Genomic DNA, 20,862 nt, shown 5'->3' with positions numbered 1-20,862 from the left:
TCAGCTCCTTCTAAGTTTGTTACAGGGTTAGTGTAGTTTGGAAGGATTCGAAGGACATTCGGATAAAGCGTTCGTGATCGTTTGTTGGTTCGGAGTGTTGCTGCGAACATGACGTAGCGACTGTCATAGTATCTGCTGGACAACGGACGTTGTTCACAACATTGTATTCTCTCATCATCATCATCGGATAGATAAATGGGTAGATCACAAACGTATTGTACACCTTCTTGGCACAAAGGTCGACAGTTCTTCTGGGGCAATCACTTCACATATCGATATGGATAACAGTGGAGCGAACGATACCGGTATCGATGGCGCTCACTTTTCGAATGCTTAAGTGGAATACAGGATACAGTGATTCAACATGCGACGTGAGTAAGCCACGTAAACTTCTAGTAATGGAACATATCAACTCACTGTTGATGCGTCAATCGTAGTGACGTCATCTTTGCTCAGTTTGTTTTGCGTTTTTGGCCCTAACGACAATCCACATCATAGATGGGCGGGCTGAGGCTGATGTGCTTCTATTGAGCTCATTTCAATGCTCCAGGTGGAACTTTTCTTTAAAGACGGCGTAGTTCTGAGGGGAATTGGTTTGCGATCGTCACGTCGCGGCACTATAGAAACTGCTGCGTTGTTACATGCTGCCTTGTCCCATTTGCTGTTGATCCTAATGTTAATGAAACGATACTTTTGTTGGTGGTTGCTTGGTGAAGAGAAATGGGTCTCCAGGCTCTTCCCAAGAATCTTAAAATGCCTTAATTTTGCCGTATTTGTTTCACGACCAGTTTGGGGAGGTTGGATCTCTTATACCGTTGATTTCATTTCATATTTTCACACAAGTGATTATCAACATGCTATTTACAGAAGATAATGAACCAGATAACAACATAATCATTGCACCGAAACATGATATCAAAGAGGGACCTGTAATCATACCGTATGGAGATACCTGGAACGTATCTTGTAAATCTTTTCGGCCAGTCATTTGGGTACCATACGATCCTTGGTATGAATGGGTGAGTTTGTACAAATGTCTGCATTTGTCACATTGACTCTGATTAGCTTGTAATTGGGTGTACCTTCAGAATCCTTCTGGCGTAAATTGCACTGAGTTTGATGCCAACAACACAGACCGAATGTACAGCGCTCTGTTGACGATTGAGAATGCATCAGCTGGGCAAGTTGGGCGATACTATTGTGTATACAAGGAATCAAGTTTCCACCGCTAAGATCACCAGAATTATAGTATTGGTAATAATCAATCTCAAAGTGGTTTTGGTCAACGTACAGAGCTTCTGAATCAAATGATGAATGGAGTTCAGGTTCCTAGCGTGTACGTGTACGTGCACGATATTCAGCAACCAATAGTGCCTATTTCTGAAACGTTTACTGTTAGTAGATATGAAACCTTCGTGGTTCCCTGCAAACCATCATACCCGTCTGTGGTGTTGGAACTGCGTGATGAGTTTAACGAGGTAAGTGGGTTACGAGAATAGAGTATGACCTTGGTTTACTGTTGTACGTAACAAGGATCTCAATTATGTAATAAATATTAACATGCATTTTCTTCTAGACTTTCCAAAACGAATGTGATCCAAATAAGGGATTCACGGTCGATCCTCCAAATTTGGACGTAGATGTGATGAAATTCAATTGCAGTTTCGGTTCATTCAGTCAAGAGCTGGTTTTTCGATTTGATAGTGAGTATATACTTATGTTTTTCAAACAAGAGTCTTCAATCTGAAAGAAAGGATTAGGTTTATGCATGGAATCATAAAATTATCTTATATGGTTTTGATTTGTTTCCATCTTTTCTTTCCATGCTACAAGCAATCAAAAAGAAGCAGACCACTCAAATACCGAAAGAAATCATTATATTGTCACCGATTGTTCTTTGTGGTTGCTGTATAGTGTTTCTGGTTGCGCTTCTGTACCAGAAGAAACGGAAAGATGTGAGAGATTTGGAGGCAAGAGAATGGGAAATGTTACTCAAAGGTGATCCGAATAACTATAGCCCGCAAATGACACCGAAAGAACAAGTCGAACGTCTGTTCTATGCGATTGAATACGAATTTGCCAAGGAAAAGCTGGTGCTTCAGGAGCGACTTGGAGAAGGAGCATTTGGAGTTGTGTGGAAGGGAACGGCAGATGGTATTTCTGTGAACGAATCGAAAACTACCGTTGCTGTGAAAATGGTGAAAAAGAAACACAACAAGGAGGCTATACGTTCGCTTATAGCAGAACTCAAAATAATGGTGCATTTAGAACGGCACCTGAACGTAGTCAATCTACTTGGCGCTGTTACAAACAATATAGTTGACGGTAAGACCCCATGTTGGATTCCCGGCGAGGTGTAAAGTGTTTGCTTACATGTGTCATTGCAGGTGAGCTGATGGTAATTGTGGAATATTGTCCGTTTGGCAATTTGCTAAATTTCCTGCGTAAAAACCGGAACAATTTTATAAATCAGTTAAACCATCAATCATGTAGGTGAGTAAAACATTCAATAATCATGATCTCAACACATTTGATTGTAAAAAAAGGTAATATATTAGGTAAGGCTCAAGATTTAACTTTTAGCGATCGCATTTTATGACGCAACATTCTTACAATCACTTGGTATCTCAGTTCGGGAAAATCCCGATCTCTATTCAATTTAGGTGCTTATTCTGTAACTTTCGATTACGATGGCCTCAGGCGTTCGATGATTCATGCGAATTTCGAAACGTTTCGAAAACAATAAACAATTCAAAATGACAGTTTGAAGTAAAAAAACTGTTAATTAACTTGTTTTTTTCGGTACAAAAACGACTTAACCTTTGTAATAATAGTATACGATTAGCAGAAAGAAATTATTGATGCACAATCAGGACGCTATAACTGTTTTTCAGATGCTCGATGCTCGATGTAAACAGAACGCCAGCTGTCGACCACAAAAATGCACTCGACATGCAGGCGATCGTGAACACCAAATGAACACAAAATGAACCAAATGAATCGAACGCCTGAGGCCATCGTAATCGAAAGTTACAGAATAAGCACCTTAATCTCTTCATATTTTATAAATATGTATTTGTATGATTGTTAATTGTATTGTATTGTATTGGTATTTCCAGTGATCCTGCTTTACAGGTTACGTCCATAGTTGGAAATTCCATCAGTACTAATGTGGCAAAAGAAATCAACGGTATGGTTGTTCTATTTACGTTACATTCTAATATTAATTGTATGTTAAATTTATATTTCCATCCAGCCAGAGAAGATAAATTGAATCGATCAAAAGAACGAGTAAGCCGACGGAATGACAACGTTTACTACAACGTCCCAGAACGAAAACTCTCCTCGACGGATTTGATATTCTGGGCTTCTCAAATCGCTGCTGGGATGGAATACCTGGCATCTCGCAAAGTACTACATGGAGATTTGGCCGCTAGAAATGTTCTCCTCTGTGATAACAATGTAGTAAAAATCTGCGATTTTGGCTTATCCCGCTCGTTGTACAACAAAGACAAGTACATGAAAAAAACCGAAGGAAGCGGAAAGGCATACCTACCTGTGCGGTGGCTAGCTCTTGAGAGCGTGTTTGATGGCGTTTTCAGTACTCAATCGGATGTGTGGGCCTATGGGATAGTTCTGTGGGAGCTGTTCTCACTGGGAAATGTTCCTTATCCAGGAATAGATATCGGCTCAGAATTTTACAAAATGCTGCGGGAAGGCGCTCGAATGGAATGTCCACCATTTTCGAACCAAGAAATTTACGAAATTATGTTGAGCTGTTGGAAAGTAAGACCAGACTCGCGGCCTTCTTTTAGGGAGCTAAGAAATCAATTCAATGGAATGCTACCACAGGAAATGCAGGACGTAAGTAGAAATCTAGGTTTATCGTATGATTTTCCACCATGAATCATTCGCACTACTTGGCAATTGATCGTCATAGCACTATTTGGCACTTAACGAGCCGTACCTTGCAATAAATGCCACTCGAACAAATGCAATAAACACGGGATCCTTGCCTAGCCTTGGCTCACCGGAAGAAGTCGCACCTCCTGTGCCTTGTGGGTAACAGCAGAGCGTTGGTTGGTGCAGAAGAATTCATAGTTTTCTTGTTTCTTTCAGGTGTTAAAGGAGGCATTTCGGAATATATTGAAATGAAGAGCCCTTCTGCATCGCTTACACCGCCGGCAGGTTACGTTGACATGACCAGATCGAGTCCAGCATCGCGACGGAAATTATAGAAATAAATTGATATTATATGAAGAACACTTAGTGTGTCATGAACTACTATTTCGGTCCTTTCTACTGATAGCCGGTAGCTCCCGGTATTGCCAGAGTTGCTGTCTAGCCTCCATTACTGCGGATATATACTACTGTGTCCATCAATGATTTTCGATTTATTTCGAAAGTTCCTGTTTTATTCCTCCACATCAATTTCGTCGCCTTCAAAGTAATCCCCCCTTCGATGGAATGCACTTGCGCCAGCGGACTTTCCAGCTTTGGAAACATTTGAAAACGACATTAGGGATGGCTTTATCGTTTCAAAACGTTGTCCTCGGAGAAGTTTCTTAAGCTTTTTTAATAGCCAGAAATCACATGGTGCTAAATCAAGTGAAAGCGATGGATTTGGAATGATATGAGTTGAGTTTTTGGCGAAAAGGCCAGCCACTGGTACCAACCGTACCATTCGAGTTCTGATGCTTTTGAGACCCAACACATTTTCCAAAATATAATTGACGAATTATCTGAATATGCCAATATCATCAGCAAGGTCTCTAGTAGATAATCGATCGGTTTGCAATATCAACCTTTTGATTTGTTGGTCGTGAGCCTTGTCAATTGACGTTGATGGTCGCCTAGGACTTTCTTCGTCTTCAAAACATTGCTGACCATCCGGAAAGTATTTTTACCGCTTGTAAACATTTTTATTTAACTTAGAGTAGTCATCAAAGGCTTTATGCATCATTTTTTACCTATTTGCAAACCAAAGTTTATGCAAGTTCTTTGCTCCAAAAAAATCGTCATATCGATAAACGAAGAATTCGCTTTTAGTACCTAACAAAAAAAAAACATATCTCAAAAACTAATCACTATTTTGACGTAAAACTTGGCATGAATGTCAATCACAGTACTGAAAACCTACAAAAAATACGAAAATTGAAAAAAATCGTTCACATGACCATATAGCGTACCAAGTCATTTTACTTTCGTGACACAGTAGTATAACTTAAAGTAATTTTATTGTAATGAAACACTTTTTCTGAACATTAGCTTTAAAATGCGTTTTTATTTCTTGTTGACTCATCACTAATATTTGATGCAGATGATACAGAAATCGTTATTCCAACTCACGGATCATCATCCTGGAGAAACTTAAAGACAAAGTACGGCCTTTGAAAAGATACCAAAACATTGATTTCAAGCTGCCAACTTGCGAATCGGAATAGTGCTTGTATGGCCCGTTCAAATTCACATTGGTACAAGCGTTATACCACCAGGCACCTTCTCTACCTTGAGCACAATCAAATACAGCCAGATCATTGTCACGGTCTTTCGTTGAGAATTTCATTCCTTTGTTTACCTCCATCGCATCACTAGCAGTGCCACTATATTTCCCAAGGGATTTAAGGCTGTAATGGTCATCCTCGCTTCCTATTTGAAACTCATCGTAGCGGGCAAACACATCCGTACCATTGAAGTCCTTCAGCTCGAATATTATTTCATGTCTTCGGGCCGTCGTGATCTGGTGCATCTTTTCCAGCCCGAGCCAGAATTCATTTTCAAAGTCACCGAATCCGTCGCGGTATTCGGTCCAGTTCCGGTAAAAATCCACTGAGCCGTCAAAGCGATGTTGCACTACAATCCATCCACCTCCAAACTTCTTCTGCTCACAAAGCACTTGGAATGGTCCGCTATCGTTGTTTATCTGGATCAGGTAGACTCCCGAGGTCCTCGATGGTACATCTTTGCACGACGTAAAAGGAGGTTGCTTGGGCGCCGGTGTGTTGCTCAATAATGTGTCCAGGGCTGCGTTCGCGTTCCCCGGGCTATCCTTGGATGCACCTACATATAACGTTGAACTGAGCAAAAGGAAACAAACAGTGAACTTCATCGCGAAACAAGGCGGAGTTCGTAGCCTGAACGATTGATCTGAGCTGTGCCTCGGTGCTATTTGGAAGGAGGTCTTATACTAAATCAATTCTCCGGAGAATGAATGATTTGCAAGTAAATTTGGTGGTGTTTGTGGAGCGCGGTGGATTGATCGTATTCAACAATGATTGCTACTGAAAGCATTTGTGACCTTTCTTTTTGATAAGCAGCAGCTGTGCCCTCGCATCGCCTTTTTTTGGATGATAACACGTTGGAGCTCATTACGTCCACTGGTCCTGTACATTCAAGCAAGATTATTGGTGAATTCATGATAACGCGTTTGAACCTGAACCGTGAATGGAAATAAAATTAAAATTAAAGCGGCCTAAAGCAACAGCAATAGTGTAAGGGAATATTTGGTAGCAAAATATTAGTGAACAACTTAATTCAATTTTAATTCCTTTCTCGTGATTAAATACGAGGGATGTTATGACTAAGAACCAATCAACTGTGGACAACATTTGAAATCAATTTTCAAAAACCATGCTCTGTCGCGGTTTTCACAATCCAGCAACCTCTTCCTCGATCGCACTGCGCTACAAGACGGGCGCTATACTGCAAGCGTTCTCGACAACCAAAAGCGCTATCAAGGTCACTATTAGTTGCTCCTTTGAGTTGAAAGTGAATGAAAGTGATAACGATGTTAAACGGATCGTGCTCACAGAGACTTCGTGCGTATCCGCTGTTATCTGGGTCTGGTGGAATTTGTGTCCGAATCGAACGAACTAGTGGCTAAATGATGTGTTAATGGAGATGTTAAATCAAATCGTCGTGACGAGATGCAGGGGATCGAAATCACCGCCGATGACGTATCAATCGTAAGAGAAATTAGGCAGAAGATTAAGAATGAGGCAAAGGTGGTAAATAATATTAGCACGAAGATCGCCTCGATCGATCGGCAGAATGTGGTCTCCGATTCTGTTCTACATTATAGCATTGACTTTTGAAGCATCTAACCTGTGAAGGGGATTAGTGTTACGATAAACAATCAACATAATGAACAAATTGGACTTTTGTGAGGTTGAAATGTCGTGGAAAATAATCATCTCCATCTGTTTTGCTGGATATGCGCGAATTGGCATAGTAATAATTATAATGGTTTTAACAATCTGGTCCAGTTTCAGTGGAGAAAGACAGATTATGCCAAAGTGGCCTCGATTGTTTCAGCGTTCGCGTGTTGTGTGCATTCAACAATGCATGTAATTCCCGGTCATGGAAAGATATTCACTTGGTGGCACAGAATCTCATCTGTTAATTTGTTTAAATCACTTTTCACTCGTTTGAAGTGTTAAGGTATGATCTCTAATCTCTAATCCATCTGATATTTCTTTTAAGATTGTGTTGACATCACATCAAAATTTTAAAACAATGAAAGATAAAAACCTTCAAGATAAAACGTATAAGAGTTTCATAAACCTGTTTAGAATTGAACATATTTGGTAAAATCTGGGTATTACTTTCATTGAGAAATCATTTAATTCTGAAGACAACATCAATTCAATCACAACTGATCATATAGTTGTGTGCGCCTCGGTTATCGTTTTAACAATCGCTGACACAATCGTAAACCATGACAGGAGCCGTGATTTCCTCTCTTTCTTCCCTCCACAATAGATATGCGTTTAGTGCAGAACTAATGCTTTGGAAGCGAATTTCATATACCCACTATGGTACGAGCAAATCTACAATTTGCTACTGCCAAACGATAGCAGCGTCCTGTACAGAGCTGAGTAATGCACCCTAACTTTACGCATTCCGGCAGTGACCAATTCTGAAAATCGGTTCTACACCAGTCGTTTACTTACCGTCGATTTGTTGAGTTTGCTGTTATTGCTCTTTGTTAGTCCGTACTTGCGCAATTCGCAGTTTTATATTTTTCTTAGTTTTGATTTTTGAAATCGATTGATTGATCTTGTACTGCTCGAGCAAGATTGTATCTCAAATGATCTGTTTAAGTTGAATTTGATTATACGATGAATTTTCAGACTTATAACGGATCTTTTATCTGACATTTCAGGATAAAAGGATACAAATAAGTAACCTGCAGGTAAACAAATGGTCGAAGTATTCTGATGAGTATCTGGCAACCCAGCAGCTTAGTATAGAAAATGCTCCGTACGAGGACAACGGTAACTATCGCTGCGAAGTCTCGACCGATGATAACTTTCAATATGATCGTTACAATGTGAACGTTCGCCATAGCGGGTACTATGTTATGCTAAAAGAGATTAATGTTGTATCCATCAGGGCAAAACACAATGATACATATACAATGAACCCTATTGAAATATCCCTACCATATTGGTCAAATCCTCCTAATATTATTAAACTTAATTATTAATGGTTCAAAAATGGGGAAGAAATTATAAGAAACGATTACTACAATTCTCGACACAAATATGCGACGAAGGAAACCGAAAACATCGTCAAACTAACGATAAAAGAATTTAAGAATTTAGAAGCTGGAAACGCATCAAAGAGCTGTAATATATCAGTTGTCTCATTCGGTATATTTTATTGTGCTAGTTGATGAATAAAATTACAATTGTCACTTGTTCTGATATTTCAGCAAAACGGACAGTGTAACTCATGGCTCAACGGAATGGAGTGAAGTAAAACATAAATAATATTGCTAATGGCGATAACGCTTGGGATCCTTTGCACTTATACTCATACTTATAATGGTATTGATTATGTTTAAATACCTTTTTAGAAAGAAAATGAGTGGAAGGACACTTTGACTTCAACTTCTCGCGGCTACATCGAAATAACCAGTCAACCAGGTGTCCTTTATTGTCAAGCGAAATAATCGGAAGGAAATGTAACTGCTCTAGCAGATGTACTATTTAGTGATATGATAAGGGAGAGAGTTGTTTTGAAGCGCGCTATCCTCAAATGATAGCAACTATAGGAGACAATGTAGTGATTTCTTGTTTAGCAGTGGTTTACTATTATACTGAAAATATTACCATGGAATACAAGGGTGAAAAGCTGACAAATCTAATCGAATCGATTTTTCAAATGTAAATTACACCATTATACGCCTGGGAGGCAAATTTAACCATAACATACGCTAATTTACGACATTCAGGTAACATTTCATGTTTTGCGAAGGATAGAAATGGGCAAATCAACCGAGAAGACATCTATTTAGAGATTGCAACACCAACTTTGCCGAGCATAGATTCGCAGCCGAACCGTAAAAGTTTTTTTTATTTATTCGAATAGCAGCCTTGAGCTCTTGTGTATCATTGGTGGAGTGCCTGAACCCGAAGTCACTTGGTTCAAAGATGGCGTAATAATTTCAGAGAAAATGGATATACTTATAACGAAGCAAAACAATAGAAGTATGCTTACCATTACAAGAACACAGCAAAACGATACTGCAATCTATAAGTGTACAGCAAAAAACAAGATGGGAATTGCTTCGAAGTCCTGGATAGTTAAAATTCAAAACCAATAGAATTGATTGTTTTTGTGCATCTTTTACTCATTTATAAGTTTAATTTCAATTTCTACGTTAATGCTAATCTTGACTGGTTGAAAGGCATCATGATAAATTGCATCGCGCTCTTGCCACTAATGTTAATTGCATCTATCGCGATCTTTGTTTATTTGTATGGTATGTTGTATTTATTTGAAGCAAAAGTAGTTAGAAGCCTTGAAGGCGGCCGGTTTAGTTAGCTTTGCAGGGGGAAATCTGGGTTGTTATAATCCTGCCTTGGCGCTAAACGAGCAAGCCGATAACGAGGCAATTCGGGCGCTTGTTACGGAGCTCAAGATAATGATTCACTTAGGTCAGCATGTGAATGTCGTCAACTTGCTTGGAGCAGTCACGAAAAATGTGCTACGACAACGTAGTGAAGATATGCGATTTCGGTCTTGCACGGCCGATGTATAAATGCGATAAATACCAGAAGAAGAACGAGGCACTGTTGCCATTCAAATGGCTTGCGCTCGAATGTATAAGCGATCATGTGTTCAGCACGTTTTCAGATATTTGGGCTTATGGTGTCTTCTTATGGGAGCTATTTTCTCTGGCCAAAGCACCGTATCCAGGAATGGACGCGAATGAAGAGCTGTACAACAAGTTATTGGAAGGCTATCGTTTAGAAAAGCCACGTTATGCAAACCAGGACATTTACGATATCATGCTTCCGTGCTGGAATGATACGCCAGATTCTCGACCATCGTTTCAAGAGCTGAAGAACCAATTCAATTCGATGTTGCCAGACGACATTCGAGATGTAAGTAGCTTAGAAGGGTTCGTTAGATCATCTTTCTAATTTCTCATTCTTGTAGCACTTATCGAAACTTAACGACCCATACGTAGCGTTGAATGCGGAGAAAATTAAGCGAGGTGTCAAAGACTATTTGGCTCGTAACACATTGGATTTACTGATATTGACAAACAAGTTGTGTTCTATGAACATTTTTTCAACAATTCCCACATCAATCACATAAAGGAGGTTTAAATCCTTGGGGTTTTTTGGCTATTTTAATTTCTATTACAAACCCCTGTTAGTATGCAATGTTACCGGATACTTGGCGCCTCCATCACATAGGGATTCGGCAACGTAGCTATATCATTTAGTATCCGTGCGGCGACTAACTTTGAAATTTCATTTTTTTTAATAATAATAATAATAATAATATTATACAGCGGCCTACATGCTAAAATGAGTTTGAGGCCCCTGTACTTTTTAAATTAGCGCTACTTGGTTGCTGCTTTGTCGCCGATTTTCTTAATGGCGTAGGAAAGGTACACATCTGTCGGTGTAAGGTTAGCTTAATCAACCGATGAATGGGTAGCAGATTTGGCGCTCAAGTGGTGAATCACTAATAAGTCTCTTTAGAAGCGGTTCGTTCGAAGGAGAAACAACAAACCCTCTCGAATCACAATCGCATGATTTTTCCAACCAATCATAATGTGTCCTATTTCGGAACAGATTGCGGACTATAGGGAAACAGATTGTTAGCGCGAACTCTCTTTTAGCGTCTTTTAAGAACGCGCATTGCTACGAGAAGAAAAGTGCTATTATCGACTTTCTTATTGCGATGAGACCACGAATATTTCGAAAGCTTTCTTTTATTGCTAATTAGACACTAACACCCCGCACCGTTTGGTTCATCTATCATACTGCTAATCGACAACAAACGGTACATTGTCAGATACACCCTAGACAGGGTCTGGTCTCTCCAATGTTTACATACGCTTCTTGCGGATGTGGATAATGTTATTTTGATTCGTTTTGAGCCTTCAACCATACCATCCGTTGGATAGAAGATTTCAATAATATTTGTGATTTTGCCACTGTAAAGCATTTAACTAAACCACATTTTGCTCGACAGTACACGTACGGTAAAAAGCGGGTTGGTTTGGCATTTCCCAGCTAATGGAATGGAGGCGCCAGGAAAAGAAACAATTTTTCCGCCTGGAGACTGGAGTCCTCATTTCATTTTCGGTTAAATTCTCACACAAACCCGTTAACGCGAATTTAAAAACGGGAATCGACTCTAAAACATATGAAGGACTGGTAGGCCGAAAAAGAGCTTTGGTCAACGTGTCCGTTCTTGTTCGCGCCTAAACTGGTTTACAGTAACTGAGTGAGGTGGTCACTGTCGGGTAAATAATAGAAAAAAACAGATGAGTTCACGCGAGACACTAAGCCAAACAAAAAACTCCAACGTCGAACGAACACACCCATCTCCTCTTGCTAATAAAGCAAAGAGAGGGTCGCGAAGCTAAAACCGTAGAGTTGGAGACCATAAGAGAGCATGCCAATAGTGATATTTTCGAGAGAGAGTGTAGGTATCAGACTCCACACATGGTTTCGTGGGTTGATAAGACGTGAACGTGAACAAAATGTGGCCAGCTGTTTTGTTTCATAGCGAATCGTTTCAACACTTTTGCTGCAAAACGAAGAGTTAACGCTTGAAGTTGTGTGCGTGGCGGAGTGGTGTTCGAAGAGCGAGCATCCGCTGTGATCGCTTGGAGACCGGTTTTAGTCTCTCGCTACCCGCTGACCGTTATGCAGTGAGATTCACAATAGTGTACGCTGGCTAGCCCAAGAGTGTTTGAATCGTTTTGAAGAGAAATATTAAAACCCAGAACAGGTACGTATGGAGGAATCTTCATGGAGAGTGATGAAATAACGTGGTGTAAAGTGATGTGATTTGTCATACGATCGTGCCACACTTCTTCTACTGCGTCTGCTTCGCGGCACGAATGAGACATAGCGCAGACACGAATGTTATCTGTTAGCAAACCTCATTCGCTTCATTGAAAAGAGAGCGAGTTCAAGAGAAGTACAGGTTTTGAACATTTAGATTTGTCCCAGCCGTAAATTGTCGTAAACTAATCTCAGCTTTGACGGTACGATAGCTCTGAGCTACACCAGACCGATCACAAACCACAAACAATACATATTTATGAGTCACGATTCATAAACGCTCATCAGCAACGCATCCGTTTGCACGAAGTCCGGTACAGCGACAAAAGCGATAGCAAACGTTGTAGTGTGCTTAGCTTGCGGCTGATCGTTGTGTCGCCAATCTGGTTGTCCAAATGAGACTGCCGTTTGATCGAGGAACGGCATGAGTTGAGCTAGTTTGTGTTTTGATTCCATCTATCATTCTTTATTGTGACCATGAGTAAAGTAATGAAGTGACTGTTAATATCACGATGAAGGTATAGATGCATTTTATTTGCATATTCTTTTAACGGGCCAAGATGCTTGGTGTTTTTTTTTGTGTCCAAACATTACTCACACTGTAGACAGAGATAGCAAAGCCGGCAACATAGCAACTCTTCGGTATGCAGGAACGCATACCAGCAGTTTGTGCGATCATTACAGTACATGATGGCGAATCGTGTGTTCATTCAGATTTCATTTTGCCGATAGTTAGCAACGATCGATGCTATACAGTGAAGTCTTGTGGTGATTGCCGTTAAATCACTGAAATTGTTGTAGAGATTTTAGTATTGCGTAATCGTACATACAGAAATTGCCCCAAGTCACTTGTGACATTTGCTGCATTTGGTTAAAAAAAAACCCAGGTAAAGACATTTTAAACAATTAAAATAATACAAAACAACAATTATTAATCCATGTTTCGTGCAATAATAAGTTACTCGTAATGTCACTGTTCACAATCTCTTCAGTTCTTTATGTTTTGTATTTTATTCACCAATCCTTGATAGACCATTATTTAATGATCAGTTCATCCATGGAGCAGTATTTAATCAAACCAATGCTTCTCTATTTCTAGCTATACAGTCATCCATCAGGTCAATCGCTCCTACCACATAGAAGCTATCAACATTTGTGATTATTGCTGCTAAAATCAGTGCTTCAAATGGCTAATTTAGTTACATCCCGAAGTCATGATGGCAAAAAGAAGGACGATCTAGATGCTCTCAATTTAACCGGCCTCAAACATCAACTGCATGGTGCATCTTATCAATTAAAGCTTGGAATTGTTGTTAGCCTCGCAAACATCGAAAAGTTAAAGGATCCATCCAGCGACTTCAGCTTCACGGTCTTGGCAGAGGGCCGAGATGATTCGAACGGACAAAGTCGTGATCGTGCAGTCGATATGTTAAAGATTCGCCCAAAGTTACTCTGAGCGATTTCATACCCCAGAAACAGGAAAATGGAAAACAAAAAGCAAATGAAAGGCAAAAATCGAATGAACAGCCAAAATCGAAGGAAAAGCAAACAGCAAATGAAGGTAAAAAGAAAAAACAAAAAGAAACAAAGTCGTTCTGGGAACGAGAAGTGCCAATAGAGTCTATTGATGCAATTCTAACTAAACACCATCCTCTTCATGCTGCGATTATTGAGAGAGATTGGACAACAGTAAAATCATTACTTTCTAACGACTCGAAGCATTGCATCGAGAAAGATGGTGGAAATAGAACTTATTTACATATTTGGGCACGTTATGGGCCATTTGATTACGAGTCATGGATTTCCAACAAATTAGTACAATCCGACGTCATAAACGTGAAAGATAATTTGTTGGGCTGGACTGCTTTAGATTACGCATTCAATGGAGAGAAACGCAAAATAATACATTATTTGTTGCACCATGGGGCCTCAATAAATGCAGATGTCCTTTACGAGCAATTAGTTTTATCGAGACATGCCAAAGTTTTTAAAGCAGCGAAATATGCTTTTTATGTGATGGAATATCTAAGCCGCGAAGCAATCGCGTACGAGTCGCACGATGCCTACCAAAAGATGAAACAAATTTGTGATAAAGTGGCTCATACCTTAGTAAACGATATGTCCGAGTATTTTTCCCTTAGTGTCGATTTCCATAACATCAATAAAAATGACGAGGTCAGCGGTCTCAGTCGCAGAGGAAAATTCATCCTAAGAGTTATTATCTATGAACATTCGCCTTGGATGTTAGAGAGTGTAGTAAAACAGTTTAGTCAAGAACAATTCTTTCAAATGGCCAAGCGCATAACTTTGTCAACCAAGTGGAAGTGAAGCACACCGGTTTTCTTGTTGAAATATTTTGCGGAGACGGATCCTTCCTTATTAGACGAAGAAAAGCTTTGGAAATGTATAGAAAAGACTGTGGACATGAATTACAAAAACGAATTCAATTATTTTATTGATTTGTACTGTTCTCGATTTGAGATCAGAGATTTCAAGCCTTGTTCGATTCAAAGCGATACAGCACGTTGTTCTGATTGTGCTCTCGATCATGTCCTGTTGCTTATAGTTTAGGAATTAAGAGAAACCATATTGCAGAACATACCACCTCAAATATCGATTGATAAGAACATACTCATGCTGATGGTTATATGTGTGGTCGTTGTAAGACCATCAATGCTGATGTATTTGAAAGAGTCATGCAAGTTGAACTTTTGCGCCGGGTTTATTTACTATATTGCAAAGATAACTGATAGAGTGTTTGTGAAAATAGGTAGTAAATGTAGCCAACCATATGAATGCCTCTTGGATCTGGCATCAAATATAAGCGACTTCCAACCGACAAATATGCTTCGCCTTGCCGTGCGATCAGATCTTTTCGAATTTTCAAAAAGTCTTATAAAGCGATACAATATTGACTTCCAGAATATCGATTAGTCCAATGGTTGGAACGTTTTCCATTTATGTGTTGATGCGCAATTGCAGGAATATCCTGAAAGTGGCAGTGAATCTTTTGAAGTTAATGATGATAAACAAGACTTGTTCCGCTGTTTGACTGTTTGGCATAGTCTGTTTTGACATAGTCGACCATAAAAACCGAACTTCAATCTTTATCTTGCAATCGAAAATAGACAATATGCTATAGAAAAATATATCCTTGCTAGAAAACTAGGGCTTAATGAATTAGATGAAATTGATATTCTAACAATTGATGCCATACCAAACTTAATATTCCGTTATCGTGTGATACGCAGGATAATGAAATCTGTCGGAGAGAAAATGTGTCATAACGAAACTGTTTGTCTTTTAACCAAGAAAATAGCTAAGCTTACATTAGCCCATCCACAAGAGACAAATAGGGGCCGTTTGTTACTCCAAAATGATGCCAATGAATTGTATCCAATGGCAATGAAATGTAGATCTTTATTCTTGGTGTACTATTTGCAACGAGAGTTCCCTAGCGCGATTCCACCACGGACTTATGACGTCCATTGGTTAGCATGCACAGCGAAGACCCTGAAAGCGTCAGAATTCATTGATGTCACTAAGTGGTTGGTTAATGTAAACGAAGTTGGTGATTTTCTAAAATTTTATGAAGTGATTGAAAAATGCGATGCTGAAAAATGTGATCTTAAATCAGTAAATTTAAAGGAATTGGTAAATCAGGCTGATGCGAAACTATTGACCTATCAATCGATAGAAGATGTAGGTAAAATTAAGCTTGTGGTCCTCGCTGTATGCCTTAATTGTGAGTCAACCATAAGCTGTTTATGTGAAACATTAAACGTAAACATCGATCGACAGATAATGTTCGATATTATGGAAATTGCGCACCATGCCACAGGTATATGTGAGTTCAATAGGACTAATTTTGATCCGATTTATAAATACTTGTTTGGACAAGTTGGCAATCTTTATGAAATAGATGCAGACGGTAGAAATGTATTACATCTTTCTGCAGAATGTGGTCCTAGCTGTATGAACGTGTTTTTGATTGAACACAACATGTTCAATGTCACGACCACCAATGAGCAGAATGATTGGAATATTTTTCACTACTATGCGTCAAGAAAGGTCAGCATGAGATGTTGCTACACTGGAAGAGAAAATCTATTGCCTTACATCATAACACGGCTACTTGAAATCACTTCAGATGATGATGAGTTTCAATATTGTGGAGAAAGGATACACTATTTTACCAAAGACTTAGTAAAGTTTAGTAATACAGATCCTTTTACGATTAGGAACATAATCGAAAGTCGAAGGAAAAAACTCGAAGAACTCTGTTTCAACAGTAACAAGAGAAGAAAGAGTGCTCTACACATTGCAGTTCAAGCATGCAACATAGACGTTGTCGTTTACTTCATTTTCCTACGACTCGGACTGGATTATCGTGAATCGTATTACCGTGAAACATATCCTCAGTTTGATACTCGCCTCGTAATTATTAGCATAAGCAATTATAAAATAACAAACTCAAATGAATACTCACACTTCAGAGAATGCCATGATGTGCTTTACCAAGCAGCACTTCAATTTTTATTCAATATGAAATTTGATTATCTGTTACATAATTTATGCAAACCCATCAACAGATTTTCACCCGACAACTTGCATCAAATAACGGAACAAAAGAGTGTAACAGATCATGCAATTGAGGACGCCTGTCGAACAGCAATCAAGTATAGATCAGTCTCTACATTAGAGAATCTGATCATTGCATATGAGCATCAAATGAACCGATCGTTTGATAGAAGTACTTGCAGAGAATTGCTTACCTGCATGATGGAGTGCATCAGACGAAATAGAATCAACCTTTTCAAAGTGCTCGTAAGTCATTATCGTACGTTACAAGGCATTCAAGGCCTGGTGTGAAAGTTCAGTATGAGAAGGAGGAAAATGACATAGATGATGAAGCAGTGATCAATGAAGATGTAATACGATGGTCTGTCATTGATCAATCCTTGAATCGGGACAATCTTTCTCTACTTATTCTGTCCGTTGCTTACGGAAGGCTCTCGATGGCACAATATTTGAATGAAATGCTTGAGCTTGCAGATAATAAATCATTGATTCTGTTATTCATAAAAGCGTTGGAAGGACTATCGGAAGATTATATTGAAATGGATATTGAAAAGAAATATTCGTACTTTGAAGCAGCATCGCCAGTGTTGCAAGTATATGTGAAGGAAACCCTAATTTACTGCATATATGTTTTCAAGCTAGGGATAATAAGCTGGTCAGATACCTCATAGAAGGTAAACATTTTGACCCGAATGAAATTGATGTGGAGAATATGTGGAATGCCGGACATAATTGTGTTTCGGAACCGGCAAGTGACCCCTACACGTCGATTGATGTTTTTAAATTGATTATGGAAAACGCGAATATGGACTACTTCGGTGTTTACGATCGAAGTGGTCGAAGTATTACACATTTGGCACTGGAAAATGGTTACACAGAAATAGTAAAACACATGATTAATCACAGACTGGGCCGGGAAGATGGTAGACAACCATGGCGGGAATGGGATTTGGAGAGAATAGAAACACACATAAAAGAACTGAATCAAATTATGGCATCGCTTCCATCAAACATACTTGGCGTCTTACAAGAGATGTAAGAGAGGAAAAGAGATCGAAAAATTGCTTTAACTACATATTATCAATTGTTCGAATAGGTAATGAGGAATATAAAACGCAAAGAATGAACTTGTTCCTGTTTATGTGAGTGGAAAAGAATAAGAAACAAATGAAACAAGTTTGTTCTGAAAGGATTGTTCCTAAATTGAGATTTATTAAATCGTACCCCTGTTTTAAGTGATGAAGAAAGAATTCGCTATTTGATGTGTTCTAGAGACTCTACGCTTTTTAATTTGAGGTAAGTAATGGTTGATCGCATCATTTGACATAACTACAGACGTCATCGATCCATCTTAACTATCTAAAGGCCAACCAACATGTGGATGGACACTCACTTTTTCAAGAAGCAATAATCTCTATGCCGCTGCATCCTGTCGTTGCTATCATGGCTGTTGATAGAAAGTGCCAGTCAGTACGCTATCAGGGCGAACTAATGGTCTCTGCGATCAGGATGATGATACTCGTAGCGTGAGCAGACTACGCGACTGGTTGATCGCAGCACGGCAGTATCCTTTTATATGGAATCCAACCCTTAACCCCCCTAGCATCATACATTATTCCAGTAACTAGACATCCAAGGTTATTAGTTGATTAGAGCCTGCGTCGTGATGAAGGGCCTGCAATTCACACTTTGAAGTATTTCAGTATGATCACCACGTTGGATTGGAACTGAGAACCCAACATTGATTTCCAGTGTTAGAATCTCATCTTATCTTATTTCTTTTTTATAATTTGCAAGCCAGATGAAGATGAAGAGGAAGAATAACCTAAACGATGTTTTGGATCAAATGCTTAAAACATGAAAGTCTTCTAGATAACAAACTTCGTTCTGCCACTCGGAGAGTCGAGTATATTTAAGATGTTGAATGTATAATTTTAAATGCAACATAAAAACGGAAACGGGATTTTAATGTAATTTTTTAAGTTAGGAAGCTTTTTGGTGCTCTATGTTTTTTTTTCTGGTGCATAAGTGTATCAGTTTTTGTAGTTTTGGATGTGCTTTAGAAAATTATTTGACTTGGGAGAGTTGCCGTAATGTAACGAATACAATAATTCCAGTGGGTGGATTAACGTTGGTAGTTTGATTTGTCCACTTATGCAACACAATCCGGAAGATGCGCAACGAATTTTTGGTGCATTGCTACGTTAACACATCTTCCCTATTACAACACACGATATTTCATGGTGGGCGATTGTAGAACCATAAAGGAATGCGACACGAAGTAATTGAACATCGGAAGGATTCGCTTTTTGTCCATCTACGATCCTGATCTCGATTGCGTTGCTGCCTTCGTCTTTCGCTATCACTAATCCTCTCTCGTTGTTCTTGAGATCTTGATTTCGATTTCCAGACATACATTCTGTTTTATTGTTTACAGTTCATGACACTGCGAACGTTACTTTCTACAGATATTTAACAGTAGCTTGTCATTAAAAGAGTAAAAGAACTTATGTAATAGCGTAAGCTACAGTGTCAAATAATAAAATAAATTGAATCAGGAAAACGTACCCACAACGTTTGATCTCTTCCGCGTTCTCGTCGGAAATACTTCACCTCGCAAAGCAATAAGTTGTGTTGTTTTATCGATCTATAATCGATCAATTCGTCGCATCACAATTTAGCAGCTTCGGCCGCTTCCTCACTCGACAGTTTGTGCCGTTCCTCGAGGTGGGCCTTGTACTTCTTCTGGAAGTTGGTGCCGAAGGCTGCTTGCACTGATTCCTGGGCACAAAGTTTACACTCATAAAGGAACTTGCCAACGTGTTTAGACGTTGAGATCACATGTTTCCGTAGATTTTCCTGCAAAGATAAATACAGGAATTATTAGCGTTGGGCGAAGGTGGCATAAAGCCGATCTACCTACAATATTGTTACACGAGTAGTCACAGTGTGGACAGGAGAAAGGTTTTTGACCGGAATGCACCAGCAAATGCCGTTTGAGATGGCCGGGAATCCGTGAGGCGAAATCACACTGATCACACTTGTACTTCTTCCCCGTATCCTCGTGCCGAAGAGCGTGCCTAAGTTAAAGTAGAAGAATGGATTTTTTTTATTTAAATTATTCAATCCTTTTAAGAAAAAGGGAGTGAAAGGATCCTAAAGCGAAACACACGCGGCGAGGCATGCGTTATCATAATTGGTTATGTTGCTCCCTCCGTAACAGAAGCAGGAATAAATACTTGCTAAACACGGAACTTCATACGCAAAAAGAAGGTCGTGCAGCCTCCGTCCATGCGTACGCAACGCAAAGGGAATAATGATCGACCATGTTGTCCGAAAGAGGAATAAAGGCTCGAGAGCAAATCGCGCTCCTCCGTTCGGTTCCCTCCCTTTTTCACGAATCAAACGGTTTTGATCGGTGCAATCGGTAGCCCAACGGGACTGAGCCCGGCAAATGAGCAAATCGTGACTTATTAACTGACCACAACGAGCAGCACAGCACGGGACCGCACCACGCCAGGAAGGAAATCCATTCGCGGCAGTGGAATGCTTTAAATTGTAGCAAGACAAGCGGGTGGCAGAGGGGGAGGAGGGGGTGATCGTGTACGCGCTGATCATATCGTATCGATAATAATGTGTATTAAAAAGGGGATGCTCATACCAAGCGACATGAAAGCAATGCAATGGCTGGAAAGTTCTGGTGTTTGATTGGACCATTTTCTGATCTGAGGATCAACTAAACGGTCGCTGGATTTTTGTGATCGCGACATCAAATGAGCGATTACTCGGAAGCGATGTCGATGGCCACTGTAAAAACAGGGAAAAGATGAACAAGCAAAGGGAGGATCGACTGATATCGAATGGCTGCTCAGATCGTCTTTTGCTTTCAATTCAATTCGCTGTTGTTGTTGTTTGGTGCACACATCTTGATCGAATATCAGTCTTCTCCGTGGTGGAACCA

At 39.6% G+C, this 20,862-nt stretch overlaps 2 protein-coding genes and 1 pseudogene across 2 annotated transcripts in view; 2 read left to right on the top strand and 1 right to left on the bottom strand.

Moving 5' to 3' along the window:
- Window positions 1–854: 854 nt before the first annotated feature.
- Window positions 855–10,611, top strand: LOC126575775 (vascular endothelial growth factor receptor 2-like). Its single transcript, XM_050236640.1, is given in 7 exon segments — window positions 855–1,019; window positions 1,089–1,478; window positions 1,577–1,703; window positions 1,834–2,325; window positions 3,332–3,462; window positions 9,981–10,394; window positions 10,450–10,611. Coding segments are annotated over 7 exon segments (1,881 nt in total).
- Window positions 10,612–12,174: 1,563 nt separating this feature from the next.
- LOC126571208 (uncharacterized) lies at window positions 12,175–18,045 on the top strand (annotated as a pseudogene).
- Window positions 18,046–19,571: 1,526 nt separating this feature from the next.
- LOC126575766 (zinc finger protein 236) overlaps window positions 19,572–20,862 on the bottom strand; it is a 34,557-nt gene continuing 33,266 nt past the window's right edge. Inside the window, exons 7-8 of the mRNA XM_050236627.1 lie at window positions 19,825–19,981; window positions 19,572–19,760 (exon numbers count right to left, since the gene is read on the bottom strand). Of these exons, the coding sequence (XP_050092584.1) occupies window positions 19,572–19,760; window positions 19,825–19,981 (346 nt within the window). The remainder of the gene's footprint in view (window positions 19,761–19,824; window positions 19,982–20,862) is intronic.

Source organism: Anopheles aquasalis, chromosome 2, assembly GCF_943734665.1.
Source record: "Anopheles aquasalis chromosome 2, idAnoAquaMG_Q_19, whole genome shotgun sequence".
In the NCBI taxonomy this organism is placed as follows: domain Eukaryota; kingdom Metazoa; phylum Arthropoda; class Insecta; order Diptera; family Culicidae; genus Anopheles; species Anopheles aquasalis.
Note: the sequence above shows the minus strand (reverse complement) of the source record. Positions and strands in the feature narration are given on the sequence as shown.